The 15,989-nt window shown below is 44.1% G+C and overlaps 3 protein-coding genes across 5 annotated transcripts; 2 read left to right on the top strand and 1 right to left on the bottom strand.

Annotated features, from left to right (window-relative positions):
- Positions 1-3,555: 3,555 nt before the first annotated feature.
- LOC120644994 (disease resistance protein PIK6-NP-like) lies at positions 3,556-14,254 on the top strand. Of its 3 annotated transcripts, XM_039921738.1 has the most exons (5): positions 3,556-4,666; positions 5,805-6,689; positions 8,213-8,299; positions 13,855-13,966; positions 14,038-14,254. In XM_039921738.1, the coding sequence occupies exons 1-3, from the start codon at positions 3,852-3,854 to the stop codon at positions 8,220-8,222; spliced, it is 1,710 nt and encodes a 569-aa protein (XP_039777672.1). In that variant the 5' UTR covers positions 3,556-3,851; the 3' UTR covers positions 8,223-8,299; positions 13,855-13,966; positions 14,038-14,254. The 3 variants fall into 3 exon arrangements, with proteins under 3 accessions (XP_039777672.1, XP_039777671.1, XP_039777673.1); XM_039921737.1 differs by lacking the exon at positions 14,038-14,254 and having other exon boundaries at positions 13,855-14,004; XM_039921739.1 differs by lacking the exons at positions 13,855-13,966; positions 14,038-14,254 and adding an exon at positions 8,495-8,641 and having other exon boundaries at positions 8,213-8,342.
- On the top strand, positions 11,542-14,004 carry LOC120644998 (disease resistance protein RGA5-like). Its single transcript, XM_039921742.1, has 3 exons — positions 11,542-13,352; positions 13,544-13,580; positions 13,809-14,004. Exon 1 carries the CDS (start codon positions 11,680-11,682, stop codon positions 13,348-13,350), a length of 1,671 nt encoding a protein of 556 aa, XP_039777676.1. The 5' UTR covers positions 11,542-11,679; the 3' UTR covers positions 13,351-13,352; positions 13,544-13,580; positions 13,809-14,004.
- A 675-nt stretch (positions 14,255-14,929) lies between the features above and the next one.
- On the bottom strand, positions 14,930-15,685 carry LOC120645005 (pterocarpan synthase 1-like). The gene has a single exon (XM_039921748.1). The coding sequence runs from the start codon at positions 15,546-15,548 to the stop codon at positions 15,156-15,158; it is 393 nt and encodes a 130-aa protein (XP_039777682.1). The 5' UTR covers positions 15,549-15,685; the 3' UTR covers positions 14,930-15,155.
- Positions 15,686-15,989: the final 304 nt, after the last annotated feature.

Genomic DNA, 15,989 nt, shown 5'->3' with positions numbered 1-15,989 from the left:
CTAAGTCTTTGGATTCTCACGATTCTTGTCACTCCGATGTTGGTGTTTCCAAAATTGCTTCTTCCCAACCGGAGTTGGCTTCTTCAGTTGAGCGTGAGTCTTTGATTGTTGGCACTTGTGCTACTGCTTTGGATAGCTCTTCCATAGCTATTCCTAAGCTTGTTGCTTCTTCTGGTATTGCCCAAGATAATTCTCTTGGCAAGGGTGCTTCTCACTTCTTTGGAACTCATACTTCTAAACCGAAGTTCCATTGCACCTTTTGCAAGAAAGATGGGCATACCGTTGAGTTTTGCTTTCGCCGTGTCAAGCACGAGCGACATGTGCGTGCCAAAGCTTTTAGAAAGTCACGTAGCATTTCACATGGCACGTATGGTTCTAATTTGAGCACCAAGTTGGATGTTGATGCTTCTTGCTCTAAGTCCCAAAGGACGTCTCACTTGAATGAGAATGGTAATTTGTACTCTCGGATTGTGCCTCCAAATAGGCCTTTGTACCGTTGCTCTTTTTGTGAGAAAGATGGGCATCAAGAGAGTTTTTGCTATTGCCGTGCAAGACGCATGCGGTGAGCTCGTGCTTCTAAGTCATCTGGTGTTCATAGCCTTTCTCATGGCATGAAGACTAGTGAACCTAGCACAAGACCTCGCTTTATCGATGGATACTTTGACTCCTTTTCGAGTGGGTTTTGTCGTGATCGTGGGCATGCTTCTAGTGCTTCTTGTGTTGGTCCACGACATGTATCTCGTGATGCTTGTGTTGGTTCTTCTCTTAGACCTTCGGGAGACTGTTGCCTTTTTGCTAATGGTAGCACTCGTTCTTCTTCTTGAGTTTCTATTTTGAGGCATGGTTCTAATTGTGCCTTGAAAACTTCTCATTTGAATCGGCATTTTCATCATGCTAACCCACATGATAAGTTGAGTGAATCTTTTACCCATGTTTTCAAGTCTTGGGTTCCCAAGTTCATGCTTGCTAACCCTTCGGGATCCAAGACTCGGGCTTGTTTGTCCTCTCATGTGTAGGTATGAGGACGCGGGATGGAGAACATGGGCTTGATGGCTCTTGGTCTTTTGCATGATCAGGACTTGATGGTTCTCCACACTGTTTGGATGGCTCTCATGAGCCTTTGTACTCTTGTATAGTGAGTCTTTCCCTTTGTACACTATTGCTCTCACTTGTATAATTTTGCATGTTTTACATTTGTTTCATGCTGTGAATATACCATAGTAGGCTAGCCAACTTTTCTTGTTAGCATGTGTTATCCTCTTGTATATCTCGTCATGCTAGCTTTGTAAGATATCTTGGTGGACTAGTCACCTTTTGATGATAGTGTGTGATCCTCATGAACCTTGTGCCATGATCTCTTATTTGCTTCATTTTGTTAAAATGACATGGTGTTCATTTGGTATTTTTTGTGTGGGTCTTTTTGTACAGACTCCTTTGTAGCTAGTTGACATGTGTGCAAGCCCATGCTTTTATTCATTCAATTGGCATCATGCTACAATGCTTTAATCCCTGTCATTTGATATCTTCATTGCATTGTGTAGCATGAATTGAGCTTTAACTTGCTTTTGGGCTTGTCATGTCTTCGAGTTGCATTTTACTCTTTCTTTGAGTTCTCCTCCCTTGTAATTGGTTTTGGAGTCTTTCATTTGCTTTTTGTGTGACTCTTTTTTCTAGTTTTGCTTTTCCTAGGTGTCTTTGGTTGAGGGGGAGTTCGGCTTCATTTGAGGGGGAGTTTGGGCTAAGAACTTGTGTTGGATTCGGTATCAACTTTTGATCACTTAATTGGTATCCATTTTGGTCCTTCAATTGGTATGTTTCTCACGGTACGTAATTGGATCCTTGGTTGTCCTTCATTTGCTATGGAACTTTTTCCAGATTTGTTCCAAGAATTAGACTTACTCCTCATCAGCTTTCTTGATCTTGTGTTGAGCCCCGCCTCTTCTAACTTTGCAATTGCATGTGTCTTTTTGTTTATTTGACCTTTTTCTTTGGTTCTTGATCATATTCATGCGTTGCATTTGTATATCTTGCATTAGCTTCCTATTGAGCTTCTCATATATGCCATGTCTAGTTTTTGTACACTATTTTGTGGATTAGCCACTTTTCTTGCTAGTGTATGTTTTATGTATATATTGTGTCTTGGAAACATCTGTTTTGGAGACTACAGATGAACAAGTGATGAGTGAAGACATTTTCATGAAGGAGGACCTTTTATAGTGCTTAATTAAGAGAACTCTTTTATAGTGTTTAATTCCAATCTTTTAAGTGAGGCTCTTAATTGGCTTTTTAGTTAAGCTTTGCTTCCGCTTGATTTTGTGATGTACTAATTGTTGAATCTTCGTATGCTTAGTCAAGTGAAGTTTTGGTGTTAGCTTTGCTTGAGTAAATCGCTATTCTTTGGTTTCCGTTTTGTGTTGAGCTTTTAGCATTATTAATCTTTGCTTTTGCTTTGCGCCGAGCTTTACCTAACTGTTCTTTGGGTGAACTCGTCACGTGTTAGCTTGTGTCATCTTGACGGTTAGAAGAGAGGTGTGTCGGGTTGAATTCGGGACATAGGCTTTGTTTCTTTGGAGAACTTTTAAAGGCTCCCATTCAACCCCCTCTGGTCGTCTGTTCGGTCCTTCAAAACCATACGTGTGAATCAGGTGAAATTAGCAGAAGAAGAAAATACTTTTATCATTCCCCCTTAATCTCCTTTATTTGTTGGATTGTGGAATTGAGAATACCATGCAATGGCATCAGTTCGCCTGGACTGGCGCACATAAAAAATGCAACTGCAAAGGCTTGGCATCAAGCTCCAGTGCAGGCTATGTTTGCCATGACAAGACTGAGAAACTACGCCATCCTCTGCTATCCCTTTCTTCTCCCGTTCTCCATTGCTCCCTTGTTGGCAAAACAGAGTTGGCAAATCGGACACTTGTTGCCCCATTGCAATGCTGAAACCAGAAAAAAAACACGAGTATTTTGTTACTCCACCAGCTACTCCCTCTTCATATCTTTCAAATGTGATGAGAACTGCACCAACCGGGGTACAAAGATTTAAACGCTCTTCTATCCTTCTCTCATCTATTATTACTTACGCGTGCATGTTGCCTCGTCAGATCCATGGCCCATGGGTACCCAGCGAAGACCTTGACCTCCGGCGGGCACCCGACAGGGCGCGTGGGTGTGGCCGTCCTCGACAAGCAGCTACCAGACGCTGAATTCATCTGGTAGCAATTGGCCTTAGGTGTAGGACAGGCCGTGCGGGAATCCAATGGCCTCGTGTCTCTCTCTCGTTCATTATTTGCCTCCCATGCGTACCATAGGACCCTCCGTCCTCCCCCACGGCAGCAGTGACCAGCGAGCTGTGACAAGAGCTGAGCAAGCAATCAAATGAATGGAGGACGATGGGCCAGACCGAAGACCTTGACCTCTCGACTGGAGTGAGCGCGTGGTCCTGGACGATGATCCACCCTTCTACCGCCCCCCCCCCCCCCTCTCATTTTTCGAGATTAAGAAAATAGTTCCGGCCTTGAACATTCGGATAAATATCGACAGCCAAATTCATACACAGCATTTAGACTGTCAGCTACTGCCAAACAAAGAAACTGCTATGATTTGTCAATGACCCTCCACTCGAAAGGGACAGCGCGTTGGCCATAATAACATGTGTGTCTGGTGTCTCTCTGCACAAGCAGATGAGGTTACACAGTGACATCTTCTACTAGCTCTCCCGTCTATTTATTCTTGCCTTCACCTTCACCCCACCACCGGGCTCTCCATCCTGTCCAAGGCAGCTGCAAGGCAGAAACCTCGAGCGAGCTGACTGATCCAGATCTCCATTCGGAACAAGCAGCGCTCAGTGATTCATGGAGATCGTCATGGGGGCACTGCCGAGCCTCATCCCCAAGCTTGCTGAGCTGCTTGCTGGCGAGTACGGTCTGCAAAAGGAGGTGAAGGGGGGGATTATCTTCCTCCAGGCTGAGCTCGAGAGCATGCAAGGTGCCCTCAAGAAAATCTCCAAGACGCCAGCAGACAAGCTTGATGACCAGGACAAGATCTGGGCAAGGAAAGTGAGGGAGATGTCCTACGACATAGAGGACACTATTGACACGTATATGGTGCGGTGCAAGGGGGGAAGGAAGCCGGCTGAACAGCATGGCTTCAAGGAAGCCATTGACCGGACCCTCAAATGGTTCAGGCAGCCCATGATCCGCCGTAAGATTGCTAAGGAGATCAGAGAAATCAAGAGCCATGTCGAAGAGGTAGCCATGCGACGTGATCGGTACAAAGTCAATGACACTGATGTTGCTAAGCCTGTGGCCATCGATCCTCGGTTATTATTTGCTCAGTATGAGGTTAAAGAGCTCGTTGGCATCGATGAGGCGAGAGAGGAGGTAATCCGGATTCTAATGGAAGGCAATACGGAAGTGTCCAAGCAGCATGGCAAGATAGTTTCCATTGTTGGGTTTGGAGGCCTGGGGAAGACTACTCTTGCTGATGTGGTGTACAAAAAGATCAGAGCACGATTTGATTGCTCAGGTTTTGTTTCTGTATCTCAGACACCTGACCTGAAGAAACTATATAAGGAGTTGTTATATGATCTTGACAAGACAATGAATGTAGAAACATTGGATGAGAGGCGGCTCATAGAATTACTCAGAGAATTCCTTCAAGATAAAAGGTACGAAAGCACTCCTTTCATCAATTTCTACATATAAAGTTTTTTTAGCCACTGATAATTTGCACCCTCTGTTCACGATACTCCTTCCGTCAATTATACATATGAAATACAAGGCTAGATATGGTTCATTAAATGGTCATGCATGGCCCCTAATAAATTGCAAAACACAACCACTTAAGATTTATCACACAAGCCTATCAACCCATGCTTCCGCACGGGCTAATTAGAATTAATATAAAAATAAGACTTACAGCCAAAAGAGCCTCCAATTAGTAATAGTAAGATCGTATTACATGCAAATAGTTTCTTGACTGGACTTAATTTTTGTTTTGGCAAACATTCTGAGTGGACTTATTTTAGTTGTCCACGAACTTGCTAAACCAGCTGCTCCGTATATATTTTAGTCTAACCATTCAATCATTAGTAGTGTTCCAGTTAACTTAATTTGCATACAGCTGCAATATGAACAATATTAGAACTCTTTTCTATCCTAATAACGTGGTGTTGTTTTCTCTGACAACGCAGAAGAGCTGCGTGTCATTTCATTAAGAAGAAGATAACGTGTGGTATGTGTAGTTAATTTGTTGTTGATGATTTTTTTAAAGATTATACAGTACAATTCAGGCACTCACAACACACATTCATCCATATGAACACACGTACGCAAACTCTACTCCTATAAGCATCTTCGAAGACTGAGATGGCAAATCCTTGAGATTGACGAAGTCATCATAGGCGCCTCACTGTCCACGGGAATGGCACCTACCACTGAATATAAGATGTGTTTTGCCTGATAATAATGATTTATGAGATATCTCAGAAAATTATTATATGTGCTTTGCCTGATAATAATGTTGGATACACTATTATTACAACTATTCGTATTCCTAATGTATAGAAGAACATTTGGTAATGGTCTAATGGAAACAAAGGCTTGGCTTGTTTTGGCAAACATTCCGAGTGGACTTATTTAGTACATGGACTTGCTAATCCAGCTGCTCCCTAGCTATTTTAGTTTAATTATTATCATAGTTGTCCAGTTAGCTTAATTTGCATAAAGCTGGTATATGAACAATATTAGAAATTTTTTCCATCCTAAAACCAAAAGTTTTTTTCTAATAACTTGTGATATGTGTAGGTATTTTGTTGTTGTTGATGATATATGGGATATCTCAGTTTGGAATATGATTAGATGTGCTTTGCCTGATAATGATGTTGGATACACTATTATTGCAACAACCCGTATTTCTGATGTTGCTGAACAAGCCGGTGGTGCTTACAAGCTGAAACCCCTTTCTCCATACAACTCACGGAAACTATTTTTTAGAAGAATATTTGGTAATGTAAACAAAGACAACAATGAAGAAACAGAAAAATGTCCAGATGAGGAGCTAGCTGAAGTATCTGACAGAATACTAAAGAAATGTGCTGGTGTACCATTAGCAGTTATTACGATGGCTAGTATGCTAGCATGTAAAGCAAGAAATAAAATGGATTGGTATGAGGTGTACAATTCGCTTGGTGCTGGTCTTGAAAACAATCAAAATGTGAAGAATATGAGAAAGATTTTGTCATTTAGCTATTATGAGCTGCCATACCATCTAAGGACTTGCTTATTATATTTAAGCATGTTTCCAGAAGATTTTGAAATTGACAAGGACCGTTTGATAAGAATGTGGATAGCTGAAGGTTTTATCCAATGCGAAAAACATGGGAAGAGTCTATTTGAACTCGGAGAGAGTTACTTCAACGAGCTCATAAATAGAAGTATGATCCAACCGATACATAACTCAGGAACTAGCATGCTACATAACTCAGGAACTATCATGCTACATAGTTGTCGCATACATGATATGGTGCTTGATCTTATCCGTTCCTTGTCAAGTGAAGAAAACTTTGTTACTGTACTGAGTGATATGCATAGCACATCTCCATCAAATATGATTCGGAGGTTGTCCCTTCAAAATGGCAAGAAAAGTCACGTGATGGCTCAAGCTACTAGAAACTTGTTGCAACATGCAAGGTCAGTTGTTATCTTCCCAGCTGCCGTTGCTCAAGTGCCGGCTGCTGGCAGCTGCCGATTTTTACGTGTACTGGATTTGGAGCATTGCAACCTTTCACATACTGATAGCCTTAAGTACCTTGGAAATTTATACCAGTTGAGGTACTTAAGACTATATTCTACGCATATTTCTCAGCTCCCGGAAGAAATAGGAAACCTGCAGTTTCTACAAACATTGGATGTGAGGAGCAATCCTATTTCCATCTTGCCTTCAAGTGTTGTCGAGCTAAGAAATTTGATGTGCCTAGACATTGACGAGACTACAAGGGTGCCAAATGGAATTGGAAACCTAACATGCCTTGAACAGCTATCATGGTTACGTATTGATGACTCCACCATAAACATTATAGAGGAGTTGGGCCAGCTAACTGAACTGAGGCAGCTGCGTATTCAATTAACATTATTGGACGAGTGGAACGACAAGCTGTTGGGGTGCCTACACAAGTTACAAAAGATCCAGGAACTACGTATAGCAGTCCATCTCCGTTCGCCATTCAACATCGGTGCCTGGGTCGCTCCTCGACATCTCCGTTTGTTGACTACACAAGGCATCTGTTGGTTTTCTACACTGCCGGATTGGGTGAATCCATCGTTTGTTCCGGTTCTCACCTGCCTAGAGATTTCCGTGAGGGAGCTACATCAGGTGGATCTCGACATCCTCGGGAGCTTGCCAGCTCTCCGCTGTCTATGGCTGAGGGTGGACAATAAGAACCTGGGAATCCTTCAGGGGTTAATTGTTAGTCCTGGTTCGTTCCCGTGCCTTGAATCTTGTTGCTTCTTGGAATTTGTATGGCCAGTGGTGTTTCAAAAAGGAGCTATGCCAAGGCTCACACAGCTTCGCCTCTGGTCGTTGTTTTATGTGCGGGAGGCAAGAGGAATTGGCAGCAGCGATGGTGGTCTCGACTTGGGCCTGGGGAACCTGCCATCGCTGCAGGACGTCAGAGCTGAGCTCCCATGTGAAGGCGCTAGCGAGGAGGAGGCCAGGCAAGCCAAGGCTGCGCTGACGCATGCAGCTAAAATGCATCCCAATCATCCCTACCATTATATACGTATACGTGTATATTGATTGTGAAGGTGCGCTAGCTCCTGTCCTTATTCCTTGCGTTAGTTTTTTCCCACCCTGTGCCATTTTTTCCCGCTTTGTTTTATTACAATCTTAATTGAAGATGAAGGTGAGTTAGCTGCTGTTGTTATTCCTTGCTACTCCCCTTCTACATTTCTTCTAAACTTAATTTGCATTTATTTTTCCCTGTTTATTTCCTCAGATTCGGATGATGGATCTTGGACTGACAGTGCTAATAGGTATATAAGCCCAGCCTGACTCCTGTTGTTCAATATAACCCCCTTTTCCACCTTCTAATCTTAGTTTTGTATATTTGTCTCATACTAGACAGCAAAATTTTTATTCTAAAATTAATTGCGTTTGTTAGATTGCTCACCTCTTCATATTCTTCTAATCTTATTTTTTTCGATTTCTGTCTCAGGTTCAGATGATGAATAACGAACCGGATAAAAGATTTGAGTTAATGCAAATGATAAGTTGCCGGTGGAGCTTCGCCACATTTGCAGAGATTAGATTGCTCACCCATGGACAGTACCAAACAACTCGAACCTGTATTTAGTGATGTTATCTACTCAGTTTCCCGTGGAAATGCCACGTCTGTGGTTAGATTTGGTTGGTTAACAACTATTACGATGTCTGGCTTCTGCACACTTGGAACCTGGAGGCCTTCCTAGACGGCTCAATTTTACTCCCTTTTTTGCAGTACTGATGTTGCTCTCTGGAGTTATTTTGCATGAGACTTCAGAGCATCGGTGCCGGAATGCATGGTTTTTTTGAGGGGTCAGGAATGCATGGTCGATCGCTCTGTTTCTTTCTAATACAGGGCAACTGATGTAGCATTTCATTGCAACTAAGTGCAACTAAGCCGCCTGCTCTGCTCTGTTTTGGTGCGCGACGAGAATATGAGATCACTAGATAGTAGTGGTTCCCATGCTCTGTCTCGTGCTCTGTTCTGAGGATTTCTCTAGACTGCAGAACATGGTGCCGAAACATGAATGTCAGGTCAGCGGTGCCAGGTGTGCGGTCACCTTCTAGTTCTAGCAAAGATCGCCCATTGCTTATTTTCTGCATTGTGCTCTGTTCATCTCATCTCATCTGTTATTATTGATGCATTGCATGGATAATTTGATGACCCCCTATGCTCTCTTTCCGTGTGCATATCTCTGCTCCGACCAACCGGCTGCCGGCAACACTCGTCAGGAGCGAACTGCCTGTATTATCATCCTTGCTGATTAGCTTCTCTCTCGCTTACATGTGGGCCCCACCTGTCATCACCCAAATCTACTCCCTGCTCTTCTTCTTCCGGTTCCCTCCACCGCCGGCCGGCAAAGCCAAGGGATGGATATGATGTGAACACATGCATCAAGCCAATTAATAGCTTGGAGGAGCCAAGATTGACCAACAATATAATTCAGCCAAGATTGCAATATGTGCTGTGTTATTCGACCGATCGCAAAATTAAAGATGCATGACCAGTTGCCACGATCGAGCATATTTAATTTAATGGAAAAAGTCTAAATTACTCCTCTCAACTATAGTTGAAGTCTGAAAAACCCCCTAAACTATTGTTTGGTTCATTTAACCCCTCAAACTATACCATTTGGTTCAAATTACCCCCTACTGTAATTTGTCTTTTTCATTTCTCCATGTATAGTGGAGTTTTAAGTTGAAATTTAACAATATGATAGTACACACCATAACACATGTTAAAAAAATAAATCATAATTTTTCACCATTATTTTGACAGGTTAGGATATTTAATAATAAATTAGTCATTGTAGTTCAAAATTATATGAAAACTAATGGGGGAAAATTATAAAAAAATTTCTAAATATGCATTATGATGTCCACTACTACCCTGCAAAATTTGAAATTAAAATTCAACTTGTGTAAGGAGAAACATAAAAAATAAATTATGTTTTGGGGTAAAATAAACTAAATGACATAGTTTAGGGGGTAAATTGAACCAAATTAAAATTTAGGGGGTTATCTAGACTTTGGCTATAGTTGAGAGGAATAGTAAATTGAATTTTTCTTAATTTAATTGTGCTATATATTAATTACTCGACCGCAACAGAAGAGATGACCACCAATTGCCTCCGGCGGCGCTCACCGGCGGCACGGACATGTGCACGTCAAGCTCCACCATCACGTACTCCTCGGACACCACCAGCTCGACCATCCTCCACGTCAGGTAGCCGGCTGGTGCCGCCGACCACCACGGCCTCCGCCTAGTCGTCGTAGACCCCGACGCGGCCGGCCATGGAGAAGGTGCTGCCGCTGTACGGCCCCGCGGTGAGCGCGACGGTGACGGCGACAGCGAGCTGCTGGTAGCTGGAGGCGAAGCAAGCCAAAGCTGCGCTGACGCATGCAGCTGAAATGCATCCCAATAATCCCCGACTTCATATAAGTATTGAATATGAAGGTGCGGTAGCTCCTGTACTTACTCCTTGCTTCTCTCATTTCCCATTTCTCCGAAACTTAATTGCGTTGGTTTTTCCTGCCCTGTGCCACCCTAGCTCCGGTTGTTTTTTCTCCCGTTATTCTAACATATCTTCTCCGCTTTATTTCTTCAAACCTTAATTTCATTTCTATTTCCGTTTCAGGTTGAGATGATGAATAACGAATCGGAGAAAAGATTCGAGTTAACGCCAATGATAAGTTGCTGGCACATGACAAGTTCCTCTGCTTCCCCACATCTGCAGAGATTAAATTGCCTGCCTTATGCACGCTTTGGAACCTAGAGATCTTCCGGCTGGCTAAATTTTACTCCATTTTCTGCAGTACCTTAATGTCGCTCCCTGTCGCTGACATCAATCATGCAGTAGTGCACGGAAAAGGCAGCGCAATGTGTTGTCCACAGGAGGAGCCTGCAACGGCAGCCTTGGACAGAACAAAACGCAATGGTATTCCGGTGACAGAGTCGGGCCTAGATGTCATGCAAGGGTATCCTATTGTACGGTGTGTTCCTGTTGAGTGCTAGTGATCTACTTCCATGAGGCTCTCGAAAGTGCAATTATTTGCATAGCTTTTATTATGCTGTATTTGGCCTGCCGTTTGTTTGTACTAATCTTCTGGAGTCTACCTATGTTTGACGAAGAGGAACAAGAAGTATTTTTTGGGTTATTTGCAGCTTGTGGCCTTGACCGTCATGTGTGCCGATGAGATGTCAGAGCTAGCATAGCTGCCAGTGTGCATGGTCGCCGTTCTCTTTCTAATGATGTAGTATTTCATTGCAACTCAGACGCATGCCCTGTTTGAGGGACAGAGGCGTGCCATGGAGCCGCCCCTTGGCGCCGATGATTCCTCCCAGCCCCGCTCCTCGATGACGGACGGTCGCTAGGGCTCTCATCTGGAGAGAGCCAGAGCCATCCGACGGAGGTCCAATATTCGGTTCAGAAATAATCAAGATAACTAGGTGGGCCACCCGCGCATTTGCGCGGCTAGATATTATATAAAGTTACATTCTTTATTTTGTATTCTAATGTTGTACTTTTTAAGTTTTTAGTACAAACTATATTTTTTATGTGTAATTTTTTTAATTTTAATTTGTTTTAACATTTTGTAGATAAAAGTAGTATACAAAGTTGTTTTATTGAGGGTATGTGTAAACTCTGAAATGTTAATAAAATAGCGTGGACAGTTCACATGAGATAGAGAAATAACCTTAATAACCTTATCAGCCTTATCTATTTCCCATTCGATTTGTCATTGTCTTCCATTACATTAGGCTATTCGTACTCGTGGTAGCTATTTTTTAGAAGAATATTTGGTAACGAAAACAAAGACAACAATGAAGAAATAGAAAAATGTCCTGATGATGAACTTGCGGAAGTATCTGACAGAATACTAAAGAAATGTGCTGGTGTGCCCTTAGCAATTATTACAATGGCTAGCTTGCTAGCTTGCAAAGTAAGAAATAAACTGGAGTGGTACGAGGTGTACAATTCTGTTGGTACTGGCATGGAAAACAATATGGATGTGGAGAATATGAGAAAGATATTGTCTTTCAGCTATTATGAGCTGCCATGCCATCTAAGGACTTGCTTGTTATATTTAAGCATGTTTCCTGAAGATTTTGAAATTGACAAGGACTGCTTGATAAGAATGTGGATAGCTGAAGGTTTTATCCAATGGGAAAAACAGGGGAAGAGTCCATTTGAAATAGGAGAGTTTTACTTCAATGAGCTCATAAACAGAAGTATGATCCAACCGATACAAAATCAATATGGCATGTTAAATAGTTGCCGCATACATGATATGGTGCTCGATCTTATCCGTTCCTTGTCAAGTGAGGAAAACTTTGTTACTGTACTGAGTGATATGGATAGCACATCTCCGTCAAATACGATTCGGAGGTTGTCCCTTCAAAATGGCAAGAAAAGTGACATAATAGCTCAAGCTACAAGAAACTTGTTGCAACGTGCAAGGTCAGTTGTTATCTTCCCAGCAGCCGTTGCTCAAGTGCCGGCTGCTAGCAGCTGCCGATTTTTACGTGTACTGGATTTGGAGCATTGCAACCTTTCACATACTGATAGCCTTAAGTACCTTGGAAATTTATACCAGTTGAGGTACTTAAGACTATATTCTACGCATATTTCTCAGCTCCCGGAAGAAATAGGAAACCTGCAGTTTCTACAAACATTGGATGTGAGGAGCAATCCTATTTCCATCTTGCCTTCAAGTGTTGTCGAGCTAAGAAATTTGATGTGCCTAGACATTGACGCGACTACAAGAGTGCCAAATGGAATTGGAAACCTAACATGCCTTGAGCAGTTGTCATGGTTATGCATTGATGGGTCCACCATAAACATTATAGAGGAGTTGGGCCAGCTAACTGAACTGAGGCGGCTGTGGATTAAATTGGACGAGTGGAACGACAAGCTGTTGGGGTGCCTACGTAAGTTACAAAAGATTCAGGAACTACAAATAGTTCCTCGACATCCTGATAGCATTGATCGTTGTCTATGCAACATCGGTGGATTGGATGCCTGGGTCGCTCCTCGACATCTCCGTTTGTTGAATACACAAGGCATCTGTTGGTTTTCTACACTGCCGGCTTGGGTGAATCCATCATTTGTTCCGGTTCTCACCTGCCTACGGATTGCCGTGAGGGAGCTACATCAGGTGGATCTCGACATCCTCGGGAGGTTGCCAGCTCTCCTCCATCTATGGCTGATGGTGGACAATAAGAACATGGGAATCCTTCAGGGGGGGTTAATTGTTAGTCCTGGTTCGTTCCCGTGCCTTGAATTCTGTTACTTCTTTGAATTTGTATGGCCAGTGGTGTTTCAAAAAGGAGCTATGCCAAGGCTCAGAGTGCTTGAGCTGTGGTTGTTGTTTTATGTGCGGGAGGCAAGAGGAATTGCCAGCAGCCATGGTGGTCGCGACTTGGGCCTGGGGAACCTGCCATCGCTGCAGGAGGTCATCGCTACTGTCCAATGTGAAGGCGCTAGCAAGGAGGAGGCAGAGCAAGCCAAGGCTGCGCTGACGCGTGCTGCTAAAATGCATCCCAGTCATCCCCACCATAATATACGTATATGTGTATATTGGTTGTGAAGGTGCGCTAGCTCCTGTCCTTATTCCTTGCGTTAGTTTTTTCCCACCCTGTGCCATTTTTTCCCGCTTTGTTTTATTACAATCTTAATTGAAGATGAAGGTGGGTTAGCTCCTGTTTTTATTCCTTGCTACTCCCCTTCTCCATTTCTTCTAAACTTAATTTGCGTTTATTTTTCCCGGTTTATTTCCTCAGATTCGGATGATGGATCTTGGACTGACAGTGCTAAAAGGTATATAAGCCAGCCTGACTCCTGTTGTTCAATATAACCCCCTTTTCCACCTTATTCTAATCATAGTTTTGTATATTTGTCTCCTACTAGACAGCAAAATTTTTATTCTAAAATTAATTGCATTTGTTTTTTCGTGCCCTGTTGGCAGACGGGCTCTAGTTGTCCCCCCTCCTAAGTCCTAAATTTCCCCTCTTCATCTTCTTCTAATCTTTTTTTTTTCTGTCTCAGATTCAGATGATGAATAACGAACCGGATAAAAGATTCTAATGCAGAGATTAGATTGCTCACGGCTCACCCGTGGACAGTACCAAACAACTCGAACCTGCATGTAGTGATGTTATCTACTCAGTTTCCCATGGAAATGCCACGTCTGTGGGTTAGATTTGGTTGGTTAACAACTATTACGATGTCTGGCTTCTGCACACTTGGAGGCTCAATTTTACTCCCTTTTTCGCAGTACTGATGTTGCTCTCTGGCATCAATAATGCGGGGCGTGGGGAAGGCAGTGCAATATGCCGGCCCAAGGAGCCTGCAAACCCTGTATTGTAGGGTCTGTTGGTGTTGAGTGCAGCAGCTTGATCTCTTGAGGCTCTCAAAACCAAAATCTTTTGCTTATTTTCTGCATTGTATTTGTCCTGCCGCTCGTTCCTATTATTCTTCACGAGTGTTGCTTATGTGACGAAAAAGGTCAAGTAGTTATTTTGCGTGAGACTTCAGAGCATCGGTGCCGGAATACATGGTTTTTTTGAGGGGTCAGGAATGCATGGTCGATCGCTCTTTTTCTTCTTTCTAATACAGAGCAATAGATGTAGCATTTCATTGCAACTAAGATGCCTGCTCTGTTTTGGTGCGCGACGAGAATATGAGATCACTAGATTGTATGATTCCCCATGCTCTGTTTTGGTGTGCTCTGTTCTAAGGATTACTCTAGTCTGTAGAACATGGTGCCGAAACATGAATGACAGGTCAGCGGTGCCAGGTGTGCGGTCACCTTCTAGTTCTAGCAAAGATCGCACCCATTGCTTATTTTCTGCATTGTGCTCTGTTCATCTCATCTCCTCTGTTATTATTGATGCATTGCATGGATAATTTGATGACCCCCTATGCTCTGTTCTGTGCATATCTCTGCTCCGACCAACCGGCTGCCGGTAACACTCGTCAGGAGCGAACTGCCTGTATTATCATCCTTGCTGATTAGCTTCTCTCTCACCTACATGTGGGCCCCACCTGTCATCACCCACCTCTACTCCCTGCTCTTCTTCTTCCGGTTCCCTCCACCGCCGGCCGGCGAAGCCAAGGGATGTATATGATGTGGAGAACACATGCATCAAGCCAATTAATAGCTTGGAGGAGCCAAGATTGATCAGCAATATAATTCAGCCAAGATTGCAATCTGTGCTGTGTTATTCGACGGATCGCAAAATTAAAGATGCATGACCAGTTGCCACGATCGAGCATATTTAATTTAATTGTGCTATATATTATTAGTTAATCGAACGCAACAGAAGAGATGACCACCAATTGCCACCGGCGGCACGGACATGTGCACGTCGAGCTCCACGCCTCCACCATCACTTACCCCTCCGACACCACCAGCTCGACCATCCTCCACGTCAGGTAGCCGGCGGCGCACCGGAGCCGGCCGGTGCCGCCGACCACCACGGCCTCCGCCTTGTCGTCGTAGACCCCAACACGGCCGGCCACAGAGAAGGTGCTGCCGTTGTACGGCCCCGCGGTGAGCGCCACGGTGACGGCGACGGCGAGCACCTCCTCGTGCTGGGAAGCCAGCATGTAGGTGCCCTGCGCCCGGCCGACGGCCCGCGCGCCGGCGTCGGGCTCCTCCATCACCACGCCGTCGATCGCCACCGTGTCGCCGAAGTAGGCGCCCCGCTCAACGTCGTGCGGCGGCCCGACGCCGTGGATGAGGTGGATGGCCGTCGTCCCTGGCCCGCGCATCACGTCGTGCATGCCGCTGGTGGACCGTCTGCCGGCGGCCGGACGCGCCGGCGAGCAGGAAAGCCACCACGACGACGGCGACGAGCTGCTTTGCGGAGGAGCTGGGGGCCATTGTGAGGATGAGCTAGCTTGCTTGGGACTGAGCGATCGATCTGGTGGTAGCTGGGGTGTCTCGATCGTCCGTCTTGCTTATAGCGGGCCGGAGCGATCGAGGAGACATAAAGTAAGACACCGTGCATCACGTGTTGACGTGTTGTCACAATATATATACTCTGTTCGTTTTTATTAACATATGAATGAATGTCATATATATCTCTCTCTCTTTCTCTCTCTCTATATATATATACAGCAGCACTATTCTACACCTAGCCAACCCAACCAGCAAACCCAAACCAATCCGTGGCCACCCCTTGACCCGACCCATCCCCACATGTCCAGCTTATCTGTGAGCGT

This window comes from Panicum virgatum, chromosome 8K (genome assembly GCF_016808335.1).
Source record: "Panicum virgatum strain AP13 chromosome 8K, P.virgatum_v5, whole genome shotgun sequence".
Classification (NCBI taxonomy): domain Eukaryota; kingdom Viridiplantae; phylum Streptophyta; class Magnoliopsida; order Poales; family Poaceae; genus Panicum; species Panicum virgatum.
The sequence above is the reverse complement of the archived record's forward strand: the minus strand, read 5'-3'. Positions and strand labels throughout refer to the sequence as shown.

Coding starts and splice junctions, on each gene's coding strand:
- LOC120644994 (XM_039921738.1), top strand. CDS start 3,852: ATGGAGATCGTCATGGGGGCACTGCCGAGCCTCATCCCCAAGCTTGCT. Junction 4,667..5,804: donor GAATTCCTTCAAGATAAAAG/GTACGAAAGCAC, acceptor TGATATGTGTAG/GTATTTTGTTGTTGTTGATG.
- LOC120644998 (XM_039921742.1), top strand. CDS start 11,680: ATGGCTAGCTTGCTAGCTTGCAAAGTAAGAAATAAACTGGAGTGGTAC.
- LOC120645005 (XM_039921748.1), bottom strand. CDS start 15,548: ATGCACGACGTGATGCGCGGGCCAGGGACGACGGCCATCCACCTCATC.